At 36.5% G+C, this 12,420-nt stretch overlaps 1 protein-coding gene across 1 annotated transcript in view; it reads right to left on the minus strand.

Moving 5' to 3' along the window:
- Positions 1-12,420, minus strand: part of THADA (THADA armadillo repeat containing) — a 163,115-nt gene that overhangs the window by 96,670 nt on the left and 54,025 nt on the right. Inside the window, exons 27-28 of the mRNA XM_018085265.2 lie at positions 8,994-9,083; positions 7,488-7,619 (exon numbers count right to left, since the gene is read on the minus strand). Of these exons, the coding sequence (XP_017940754.2) occupies positions 7,488-7,619; positions 8,994-9,083 (222 nt within the window). The remainder of the gene's footprint in view (positions 1-7,487; positions 7,620-8,993; positions 9,084-12,420) is intronic.

Below are 12,420 nucleotides of genomic sequence, written 5' to 3' on the forward strand. Positions count from 1 at the left end.
TTATTATTTGGATACTTATCTTGAACAGCAAAGTACTTACTGACTGGTTAATTTTAAGTATGTAAATGAATACTACAATTACTTCACCAATCATATGTTGACAGTTGAGTACCCCATCATATTTTTTACTGGATCATGTTTCAAATAAGAAGCAGTATACACCAAATTTTAACCCAGGATCCCAGCCTTTGGTACTCTTCAGGAGTCTGCAACACTGGAGAAAAATAGTTACTCTCAGTGTTCGTGAATGCCTCTCTGCTAAACATCACCTTTTATTTCCTATTAATCTGACAGCTCCCTACAGTTTGTGAATATTTCCTAAATTGTTTCAGACTATAATCTGCCAATGACTGATGAACACAGTGAGAACTCCAATAAGGAATCAATAATGAATACCTAAGGGTTGTGATATTTCCCAACAGCATCACTTGAACATGAAAAAAAAAAAAATCTGCCCCCAGTTTCAGAGAAAAGACAGGAATAAAGCAAAGATGAACAAAGAGTTCTAGTTGATCAGAGCAGCCTACTGCACATCAAGCCCTTTGCAGTCTTTTCTCTAGCACTACAACTTGAACTTAATCAAATTAGAAAAAAAATTACAAGCTGTTTACAAGTTGTTATTTAAAAATGCTAAAAAAGAAGAAAATGACTGAAACCCTCCTCATTAATAAATATTTACAGTGAACCATAAATATTTTTACAGATCAGTACCAATCACTGTGCAAACAGGATTGCACAGAGAATAGACTGGAAGTAGAAACAGAGGACTTCCAAGACAGTCTCAACTCACAAGAGATATGCTCAGTGGGGAAATGCATTCCTCTCCTTCCCTGCTTCTCCCGCAGCCATTGCAAAATTTCCACCGTAAATGTGAAGCAAGAGATTTAATACAATAAAAATCTAAAAACCAATCTGTGTTTTAGGGGTGCACGTTGCTCATTCTTCTAAATGCCTTTCCCAACTCATGTGTTTTGGGAACCTTGCCCACAATCAAAAGGAGTATCTGTCTTCATCTTGCGATGACTGGTCAGCTCATCAGCTTCCCCAACAAGGACAGGGCATTCCAATGCATCAGAGCCTGCTCCCAGTATCACAGGGATTCCAAATAATACACTATTGCAGAGAGTTATAATACTGAGCAGTTACAGTGATCAGATATTAGGAAGAGAAAAAAAAGACAAAGGAAAAAACCAAAGACTGAGATACCAAAGGTCGAGAAGATGTGTACATGATAGGGGAACCCAGGGCGATGCTTTCATAAACAACTGTAATCAAGAGCAGCTATTTTAATACAAGGCTGCAACAAACACATGTAGTTCTTTTCATCTAATATGATAAAGGCATTCCCACTAAAGCTCTTTCCTTGTCTGACTGATGTTGAGAGTCCCAGTCTTACAGAAATGACAGTTGAAAAGCAGCAAGTTTTCAAATTAATTCTCCTACTGCTGCCATGCCACACTAAAATACAGGAAAAAGAGGAGTAAGGCACAGAAAGCACACTAAGCACAATCACTCAGCTACCTTGTTGACCTCTTACCAAAGGACACCAGTGTTTAGCCTACAGAAAGTCAGATGGCTGCTTTCAAGTCTGATACAGGATGATATGCTAAACCCGCATATGTAACTGTACATGTGTGAAACAAAACAAACACCAGGAAATTTGCATTTAAACAACTTATATAAACAGCAATTTTTACAAGGTATACATGAATGACTTCAATCAAGCTTTTCTTAGACAAATGAAAGATACCTTGTTATCAGAACTTCATCACTCCCCCATCTTTTGTGTTCTTCATCAAATTTATGGTTTTAAACTTACCTCAAAGTCTCACAGACACTTTTGATTTTACATTTGAATTTTGTTTCTTTATTACTCCATCTTCTCCTAGACCCATTCCCATGAAGCCCATACAAACTTTGTCACAGGGCTACAACAGAACAGAACCAGTCACCTGATAGAGTGGGCATAATTTAACATAACTGAACACAATACAGAGCAATCAAACTAAACGGCATAGGTCAACAAAGAGTAAGTAACTTTTGAAAAAAAACAACCCACATGCAAGTAACATTATTGATCAGCGAAAATTTAAATTCACACCACCTTCTGGAATATTAATACTACTACACTTGGGTCTTTTTCCTTAAGATGTTTCCTTCAGAAGTGTGCTCTAAGAGATTTATGCTCTAAGACAACTGAAACTCAGAGAGCCTCAGAATTCATGGTCAGGTGCTCTGCTTGCCAGAAGCTAAAATCTCAGGATCAATCTCAGTTACATTCTCCTAAAAGATAGATTCGATGATTTGCAACATTAGTACACAAAGGTTAAAACAGTAAGATAATAACTTTACGTATGCATCTTTATGTAATCAAATTTGTTGTTCAAAAGCAAAAGCTGTGAACTAAGGTAATAATACTTCCCCTTTATCTGTGCTGAAGTAAACTGAGCAATGAAGACTGAAAGGAATATGCAAGGCGTTTATTAAGTGGAAAAAGAATGGGGAGAAGAACAAAACAGACAAAGCTGCATCAGAATAACATTCTGCATATTACTAGGAACACAAAGAAACAGAAATAAATAAGTCAATGGCAAAAGACAGCATAATAATGTAAATATATTAATATATCTGGTAATTGAAAATTGTATTTGACAGATACAGTATAATGCAACATCATTAGATTGCTTCATTACATGAGGAAGATTCTTAAATATTTTACTAAACAGAAGACTATTGAAAACAATTAGTCCTTTGTACTAGGTTCAAGTAGAGTGCATCTGAAGGTCTATTTTTAAATTTCCAGCAAATATTTTTACAGATAGACTACCATGCACTTTGGTCAATAAAAAGTACAAAACAAAATTCATTATAAGAGATTAAAATTCAAGTTTGTAGTTATAAAATAGCTTTTTAAGCTTGTTGATATCTGACAATCTCTGAATAGCATTTTGTACAGACCAGCTTACGGAATCTGTATGTTATATATTGAACCTCTTTGCCTTCAACGAGGGAATCTGATCTTTTATAACAAAATGCCATATTTTGCTTTTGAAGGTTAAGAAATGTTAAGAAAAATGTTTTTCGAATGTTAAGAAAAATTTTCTCTAACCTGCATATTAGTCTGACATCTCTTAAGATTTTTAAAAGTCTTAGGCATGCTCACCCACTGAGTAAAACCAAGAGTACTGCATTACAGATGTGGGCTAAAGACTTACATGGAATCATGGCCTCTAGGATTTTTCTTTTGAAAGAAATTGGGGCCAACAGTCTGCATCACTTCCTGCAGCAGGACTCACAAATGTAATTCTCTGTGAAGTAGCATAAGTAATGCATCTAAGAAGAATCCACCAAATCCCTGAGGTAACAGATCTTCTAAAGAGTCTGCTCTAATCCCTTCAAAATGACCAAAAAAATAAAGTTTAGTGAAAGAACATCATCCTGGCTCCACAGGCCCCAAAGCGCTGTGCAAGGACACGATTCACGAAACCCACTGGGATGCCACGCTGGTGCTTGTGGAGGGCTCCTGTGCAGCCAGCTGGCATCACCTGTGCCACAGCACTGCCGTGGGCAAAGGATCACAGGGGGCACTTTGGACACCTCACGCTGCCACAGCCAAGCGATTTTTAAAAAATTTACCAAGCTGACTTTGCCAGAAGCCTATTAGGAGGTTTCACAGAGCCTGTTCTGACAAGCAAGCTGCAGAAGTAGTAACTTCCAAGAGAAAATGTACCAATAAAAACTGTCATACCATCTTCAGTTGTTTCCTCTGCCTTTCTAAGACAGGCGATAGCTCGACCAATGTAAACCCACAAACCCTCTAGCAGATGCATCCAGCCCACTCAAATAACAGATTTATCATAGCTAGTAGGATAGCATTTGAGCTGCCAGTTTGCTAACAGACAATATGGACTTTCCCCTCTCCTTCTCTTAACATTCTGTTAGGAATGACTTACGGTAACAGGGCATCTGACAGTGCTCCATCCCACAGAAAATTTTTCCTCACCACAGACAGGTTTTTTTTTTCCTTGCATCCTAGTGTCTATCATTAACTAATGGTCACAGTGATTATTCTTGTATATTAATGACAAGCTCTCGAGTGCAAAACCAAAGCTCTATCGTTCACAGTGGTGGATGGAGAGGTGTAGAAGGGAGAAGAGGACAGCTGTAAAGGACTAGTGCTTCCCACTACCACCTGTCCTTATCCCTGTCTAGAAACAGCATCAGGGGACTTCAGAATTTAGTACCTCCATTTTACAGAAAATACAAGTTACAAAGTTCTGCCCAAGAAAACAGTGCCAATTTCATAACTGTGTTGATTTCATGGAAAGATGTTCACATTTCTATTTAAATTGACCTCAGACAGCGAGTTTCTTCAATGACTTGCAACGTAATATACCTAGAAGGAACACTACTTTGAAATATGTCTCTTTGCCAAAATTTTAAAGGGAAAATTTCATGAAGAATTAAGAAGTTTTTTTCAAGGGGAAGACAAGGCACATACACCTGAACAGTTTTTAAAACCTTATATTGTTTGACATTTTAAAGTTAATTTTTTAAAACCTTCTTAAAAGACTAAGAAGTCACACACTCTTAGAGACACACTTGAACTAGGGAAAAGCATCCAAGTCAATATAGCAATACCCATTTTACTCCTTCAGAGCATTCAGCCCAGAACATTTAACACTAAACAAACACCATCAATGTCATGGTACAAGAGGACATAAGGCTGAATTCTAGATCATTCTGAAGAGATTACAAGTCTTTGAAACGGGGAGGGGGAGGCGAAAGGGAGGTTATGTTTTTGTTTCATACTTACAACATTGCCTCCCGATTACCTCCCTTGTTAATCAAAAACATGCTGTACATTCTTTCATCTTAGAAAGTAACCATTAAAACAGACCTATCTAGCTCTTTAAAAAAAATAATAAGTGAGGTAATAAGTTGTGAATCAAAGTGTTCCCTTCCACATAAAACATCTGCAAGAGGAAAAGGGGGAAAATAGCTTAATAGAACTGCAGATAGGTAATCAAATGCCCTAGTTCAACAGGGAGTAACAAGCATATGCACAGAGATTGAGATTTGTCCTTGCAGCATTTAATCCTGCTCATATTGTGCAATTCATCTCAGCACAGTCAGAGCAACCATAGCTCTACTCCCACTAGATGGAAAATTCCACTCGAGCTTAAGTGAAACTCTTCAAAAGCCCAATTTGAATTCTTTCTGCTCAGTCCAGTTTTGTTCATAGAACTGCTCATTTGCTTGCAAACACAGTATTCTGTTCATCTTCTCAGAGCACAAAATGAATGCCACTTCACTGTGGGCTGAGCCCGGGGAAGGGCATCAAGGCCAGTTACGGGTCACATTCACCCTTCCTCTCTCCTTAATGTGTAGCAATATCTTTCCTTGACAGTGGTACAACAACAGAAATGCAAAAATTTCATGGTAAAAATATGGCAATTAAATGTTATAATTGTATCAGACTACCGTGTAATTATATGTACATGTAGATGTTATAGAATACAATACTGCATTGAGCAATTCAAGGAAACAGCTTTTATATACAATTAAATTACTTGATGCATAGGGCCTTTGGCATCAGACCTTCTCTTCAATCCTCTCTATGTGGTTACTTCGCAACAATCTTCATACCACCTTCTAAAGAACAACCAAATGAACAAGAGAGAATTTTATTTTTGTTCATTTGCTATTGTAGAATGAAAAATAGAAAGGGAAATAGAAGAGAAAATAGCAACATATTTATCTTACCAAGATAAATCATCCCTGTGTATTCCAACTAATGCAGTCAAAATGAACAGAAAACAATCATGGTATTCACAGAACAAGGGCACAAGAACTGTAGACAGAAATACAGCCAGTAAAAGCACACTGAGCTATATAATAAATACATTTCCTCCTGCAGAATCCTTGGTATTGTCCCCTGGCAACCATAAAAATGTCAATGCTTTGCTAAGTAACCAGTCAGAAAATGCATGTCTGTACACCCACATAGAATTTTCTGCCTGAAATATGTAATAACTTTATTCAAGTTTTATACCTGTATCCACAGCACTTACTGCCAAATTCAGTGGAAAGGAAATGCAGAAAGCATCATGTTTATCTGCCATATCATTCCTCTTTAGGAGCACAGTTCCCTTACCAGTTAAAGGAAAGCAGGTCCAATGATACAGATTTCTTAAATGTTTCAGATTCTTAAAAATTTTTATTGGACTTTTCTCCCCACATCTTCTGAATGTATTTAAAACAACCTCAAGATAATAAGCTAACTAGGTGTGAAAAGTTACTTTGCTGGTATTATTTACCCTTAAAAAAAGAGTGGTCCTAATGTAAGTATAAAGACAAAACTAAAAAGCTGTAACCAAAAGCTTATCAAAAGTCAATCTATTACCAATAACAGAAACTATCTGAAACATTAAAAAAAAAAAAGAGAGCATTCTCCTGTGCATTAATAAAGGCATAAAACCAGAACTAATAAAAGACGTAAGAAATAGTTTTAAACATTTCCTCAAAAAGCATTTAAGATTCTGATATGGCAGAAAGCCAAATATTTTTAATTGTTAAATACAGTGCATTTAAAAACTCCTACTACAGGTTTTTTCTTTTCGGAAAACAATTATCTACTCCTGAAAATTAAAAGACATCATAAAAAGCAATAGATACATCACATCTGCTGTGAAGAATAAGCAGAGATACTATTTTTTAACATAAGTAGTAGCTTAAAATAAAAATTTTAAGATCTTAGGGTAACAATTTTGTCTTGCTTCACTACTAAAGGAGTGAGATTAAGTACAGAAGTTTACTCACCCTACTGTTGAAGCTTTTACACAGACAGCAAGACTTCCTCTCAAATATTGATTTCCGCTCACCCACCACAACCCTGGTTCCCTTATCAGGCTGCCCATCCCAAACCATATAGAGTAGCAAAAATATCTGCTGAATACCTTCATGTAACCACCATATAACTGAAAGTTACACTGTATAAAAATATGAAAAGTCATCTTAGAAACATATTACATAAAGTACAGACCCATATCTTTATCTACCTATGTATGTATATACACAGATGAATATGGAGATTATATATATACGTGCATCTACAAATCTGTATATTAATCATTACATTTATGTGTTATGAACAGTCATTCTGCAGGACTGAAAAATCCATCAGAATTCTGTACAGCAAACCTTGCACTGCTACAATCTGTCATGAGTTTTCATCTACCCTCTCTGTGGCAGCAATCGTGGCATACAGCATTTGCAGACGAAGATTTACAACCAGGTCATACAATGGTTTGCATAAGCAGATATTCTAATTCTCCAAAAGACATTTAATAATATAGGTAAGAGCAATCAGTGAGTACCATTTTTCCTTTAGTAATTAAAACTGAAGAGAAGTTTAAAAAGGTTATTTTATAAAAAAAATTTGCAGAGATTCAAGAAAGAAGTCCCACCACCTTACAAAACCTTACCTTATAATAAAAGGGACAAATGGTGCCATGCTGAGTGCTGAATGAGTGCCATCCATTGGAGATGGATACAGTCTTCCCAGGATTAAAAGCAAAAGAAACAGGCTTGGATGGACTTTCAACTCTTCAACTTCACTAAATAGAAAGGGGTAAGAAGCATTTGGTGAAAAACGCATTCTCCTTCACGCTATTATTGATTCTCTTCCCCACAAAATAGGCTTCTGCATTTCTGGTTCAAGGAGGTATTCTAGGCTGATCATTACAAGAGAGTGCAAACCCTGCTGGGATCAAACATGGCATCCAGTTCTCCTGCAGGGAACCCCTGTAATGAAGGCACTTATGGTTGTATTGCCGTCACTTTCCTGCATTATTCCAAGCCTCTTTTTTTCCCAATTATGGTGAGCCGCCTTCATTTTTAAATAATATTAAAAACCTGCACAGATAATCTTTCTCTATGAACCAGGAAACTATGAAAGCGGAGTTAGTTACGAAAAGGTGGTTTAAAAAAAACTCTTCTTATCATTTTGGGAGGAAATGCGTATTTAGCAAACAGCAGGCTTTACTAAAAAATAGTTCTTGTCATTGACACCAAGTGGCTACTATTCATATTTAAAAAAATCAGAAATCTAAGTTAAAATCAACCCTTCTTGATTTATTTAATGACTAATAATAGGATACAAGTCTGAATTCACACTGAAAAAGCATTCCAAGCCTCCGTTTCAGACAGCAGCTTTCAATCTTTTTCAACTGAAAGACTTCCCAGAATTTACCAATGAGGACACTGTCACCTTTCAAAACGTCAGGGAAAGCAGACTGCTGCACTGAATGTACACACCCTCTTTTCTTAAGCAGAGACTGCAAAACATGTAATGACTGGTGAAACTTCTGCTTCAGAGTATCCCCCTTAGGCCCATTAAACAGACAGTTGAACCTCACCCATAAATCAGCTACTCAACTTCCACAGTTTATACCATGGCATTTAGAGAGAAAACAAATCCAGCATTGATTTACTCTAAAAGTTCATGAACCTGGAGGTAACAGTGTCATCCCAAATGGTATCATCTGTAGCTCTCAGCCACCATTTGTGGAGTCCTTAAAAGAAGACCAAGGACTTTCCCTAGAGTCAGTGTGTCACAGGCTGGAAAGTGTTCATTTAGGGTTACGTGAGGCCTATGACCCCGTATCACTTAAACACGTTAGGAAGTCTCATTGTTAAACATGAGAAAGCCAAACACCCGGTTTCTGTTGCCCTGAAAAATATAAGTTCTTTAACATCTGATCCTAGGAACGCAGCAACTATTAATTACTCAGCAGTAGTTCAATCTTCAGGGACTTACTGGGATGTGCAAAAGCTAAAAGAAAAAAGCCTTAGCAAAAGACATGTAGTTGAACTATATAATTTCAAGAAGTTGTTGATATATACAACAGCATTAGGGTGTACGTGACGCAGCTCAGTTTAAACTTTTCATTCCACTTTATATTTCAAAGTTTTCTTAGACCTTGTCTTACCTGTTCAAAGTATTGGTTACAACCTCCAACTGCTTGAGAAGGAAAGGATAAAGACTTGGAAACCGAGAGAAAAACTCCCCTCCTGTCATTCTGCAGAAACAAATGAATAAGAGTCATAATTAGCATTCTGCAGTAATCAACTGCACTCAAAATACCAGTTTATTTGTTGATTTCTGATGCTACAGTGAAGCTGGCAATCCATAGACACATGATGAACTACTTTCAAAGGCAGCATGATGTTTTCATTAAAAATGATGATACAGTATATTTTACACAAGTTAAGTAACTCTGTATGTGTCCATACTAACACCTGGTCAACTAAACTGGAGGGGCCTTTTTGGGAAATCACACTAAAAAGAAAAGATACAACAGCCTAAATTCCGGCACCATTTTAAGAACATTCTAGTTGAACAAGAGAAGACTTACACATGCTTTAGCGTGGCTCATGTACTAAATAGCTAATAAAATATACTTAAAAACATGTACTAACAGATGCTCATAATTTACTGACACTAAAAAGCATCTCAGAATAGTAACTCACAGAAGATTTGTAAAATGCATCTGACCTTCATTTAACCCTCTTTATCCAGCACTGCTTCCAACACATAGCAGTGGTGACATGTACAGGCCACGTTTTTGCTCGTGTAGATGGAGCAACGACATCCAAAACAGAGCAATGCACAAATACCTAATGAACTCATCCCTAGCCAGAATTAGTACGGCGGAACAGTTCAAGGCACAACAGTAAATTAATCCCAGCTAAAAGGAGGTAAGTAGAAATCTTCTGTATTTGTTTGGTTTAGATCGGATAAAGTATGGTTTCATGGTTTATAGGAAACCATTCAGCATCATCTAAGCAAGAACCATCCCCACTGAATGTTACAGTGGGGAGGGTCTAATCAGACATATATGCTATGCAGATAAAACAAACTGCCTTTAAAAATAAATAAATGAAAGGCCATCCATTTAGAAAAAGAAAGCCAACCACAGGGTTTGCTTGCCACGAGATCAATCAAGATAAATGTTAGGGCGTTAGCATGACTCCAATGCAGCGCTTACAACAAGCAGACAGATCCAGGTCTAGAGAAAAACCACAACGAGATGGCAATATTGAATGTGCGTAAAAATAAGCAGACAAAAAAAATCACGCACGAGTAAATGAGCACATGGGAAGCATCAGCACGGCTTCTTCCAGCACTCCACTAACATAACATGCCTTAGCCACAGGCCACAGAATAAACACAGCAAAAACAGTTTACTAGATGGAAACAAACGTTCAAAGAGGTACAGGAAACTTTCTCTAGGCACATAAGAAACAATACTGTGAATATATATACACAATATAGTGAGTTGCTATAACTAAAAGCATGTCCAATGAATCTGCAGTAGCTGTAAAGCTACAAAAAGGCTTCAAGCTAAAAAATTAGATGGAAGCATTCAAACCAAGAATGAATATAAATAAAAGCAGTAATGAGGACAGTTTAAAGACATCAATACTGATAATCACTGAAGACACTCATGTAATTTCTTCTAACAGCTTCTTCCATACAACTTCAATTTTTTGTACATACATTATGTAGAAAACTGAAGATGCAAAGCCAGAGACAGCTCAAAACATAAGATCTAAGTATATCAAGTTAAACAGCCCTTCTGAATTTTTCATATGTAAAACATTAGGAATTCAGTAAAAGAAAAAAAAAGAAAAAATTCTATCCAAAAATGCTGCGACACCTCCACCTCTTGTTCAACAGAGTGCATCAAGCAAAAGCAGAATTGAGGTTAAGATTCCTATGGAATGGGATGACCACTGGTTAGAGGTTTAAGAGAAGACTATATACAAGTAGTATTTCACACAAATACTTTTAAAGGTCCATTTTTAACGTATTAAAAATTCAGCAGCCACATTTGAATCAATATTAAATAATGGAATGGAATATCCTTACAAAGTCTCAAAATTCTTTGTGATTAGCATGGTTTCATGAACCTTTTTGAGAGGAAAAGAAAATGATAACTACTGAAGTGGGTAGTTTACATACCCTCCCACTTGGTTTATTGCTCCACAGCTTACGTGAGCGGAGAAGGCAGCCTAATCAATACCATTAATCAGCAGTAGCTGCAGAAAAGATCTCCATAGGCACTTTCAGAAAAAGAGAGAGACAACTGTCTGAGCAGACTGTTACAGGGCCTCCAGTTCAGAGAGGAAACAAGAAAGACTACACACTAGCAAAAGTGCTGCAAAATGTAAAGGTGTTCTCAAAAATACAGAGCACCATTTTAAGTGTGAATCCACTACCTGGGGATGTCAAGGCAGGGATATGTGCAACAGGGAATAAGCAGAAAGAAAAACAGCTAGACAGAATAAAATAGAGGTATTTAGTTGTTTCATTTTTGATACTGACCATCTTTTTTGCCCCTGGAAACATGTACATATTATTAGGTACACACAAGTATTTTAGTATCGTAACTGCGACTGGAACAACAAAAAAATGTAATAGTTCTGCTTTTCCAAAATGTTCATGACACTAAACCACATATTTTCTATTAATTTAATCAAAAAAGTACTCCTGTGAAAAATGAATACCAACCAAGATATGTCTCATGTTGCTATTATAAACAGATTCATGCATGTACATATACACACTTATGTCAGTTAGACTTCATAATTATTAAGCTGTCCATATCTTTAAAAGGAGATAAGTTCCTGATACACCTATATAGGAACATATCAAGGGGACTAAAACAACCCAAAACCCACTGCTAACAGTTTTCATGAAACAAACTCTTCCCCCCTATTCTAAAATATATCTGACAGGGAATGATAGGTTTAAATTAAAAATATCTATAGATAACTATCTTTCCATTAGTCACTGACACAGTTCAAACACAGATGTTTGGCAACACAGCTACCATAATTAAATTCTTAAACCAAACATTTTGCAGATCACAAGATTTTACATCTACTCACCCTAAAATGTGTTTATAAAGGAAGTAACTGAGAAGAGCCTTAAGATACTAGTATTTTTCCCCATGTCCAGTTGAAACTATTTTTATATTGCTTCAGAGCTCATCTTTGATAGTATGTTAAACCACAGACTCCGAAACAATATTTTCTTTTTTCCTGTTAGTAACTCAAAGTAGCACAATTACACAATCCAGAATTTCAAATGGGATTACTGAGACCTAAATAACGAATTAGTGGAAGGTTATTTACTGAAAGAAGAACTACAGTAATGAAACAGAGAAGTTATCAATGGCCTGATGATGCTTACAACAAAATCCCTCTCCCCGATGTAAAATGTCATTCAAGTACATAATTAAAATGATGCTTGATGTAGAAAGGCTGAGAGAGAAACTAATGGGAGCACCCATATCCTCCTAAATTCACTAGCAAAAATAATCTGTAAAACTGTATACACGCAGAATACTG

The sequence above is a fragment of the Manacus vitellinus genome, unplaced genomic scaffold, assembly GCF_001715985.3.
Source record: "Manacus vitellinus isolate BGI_N305 unplaced genomic scaffold, ASM171598v3 scaffold_8_pilon, whole genome shotgun sequence".
NCBI lineage: Eukaryota > Metazoa > Chordata > Aves > Passeriformes > Pipridae > Manacus > Manacus vitellinus.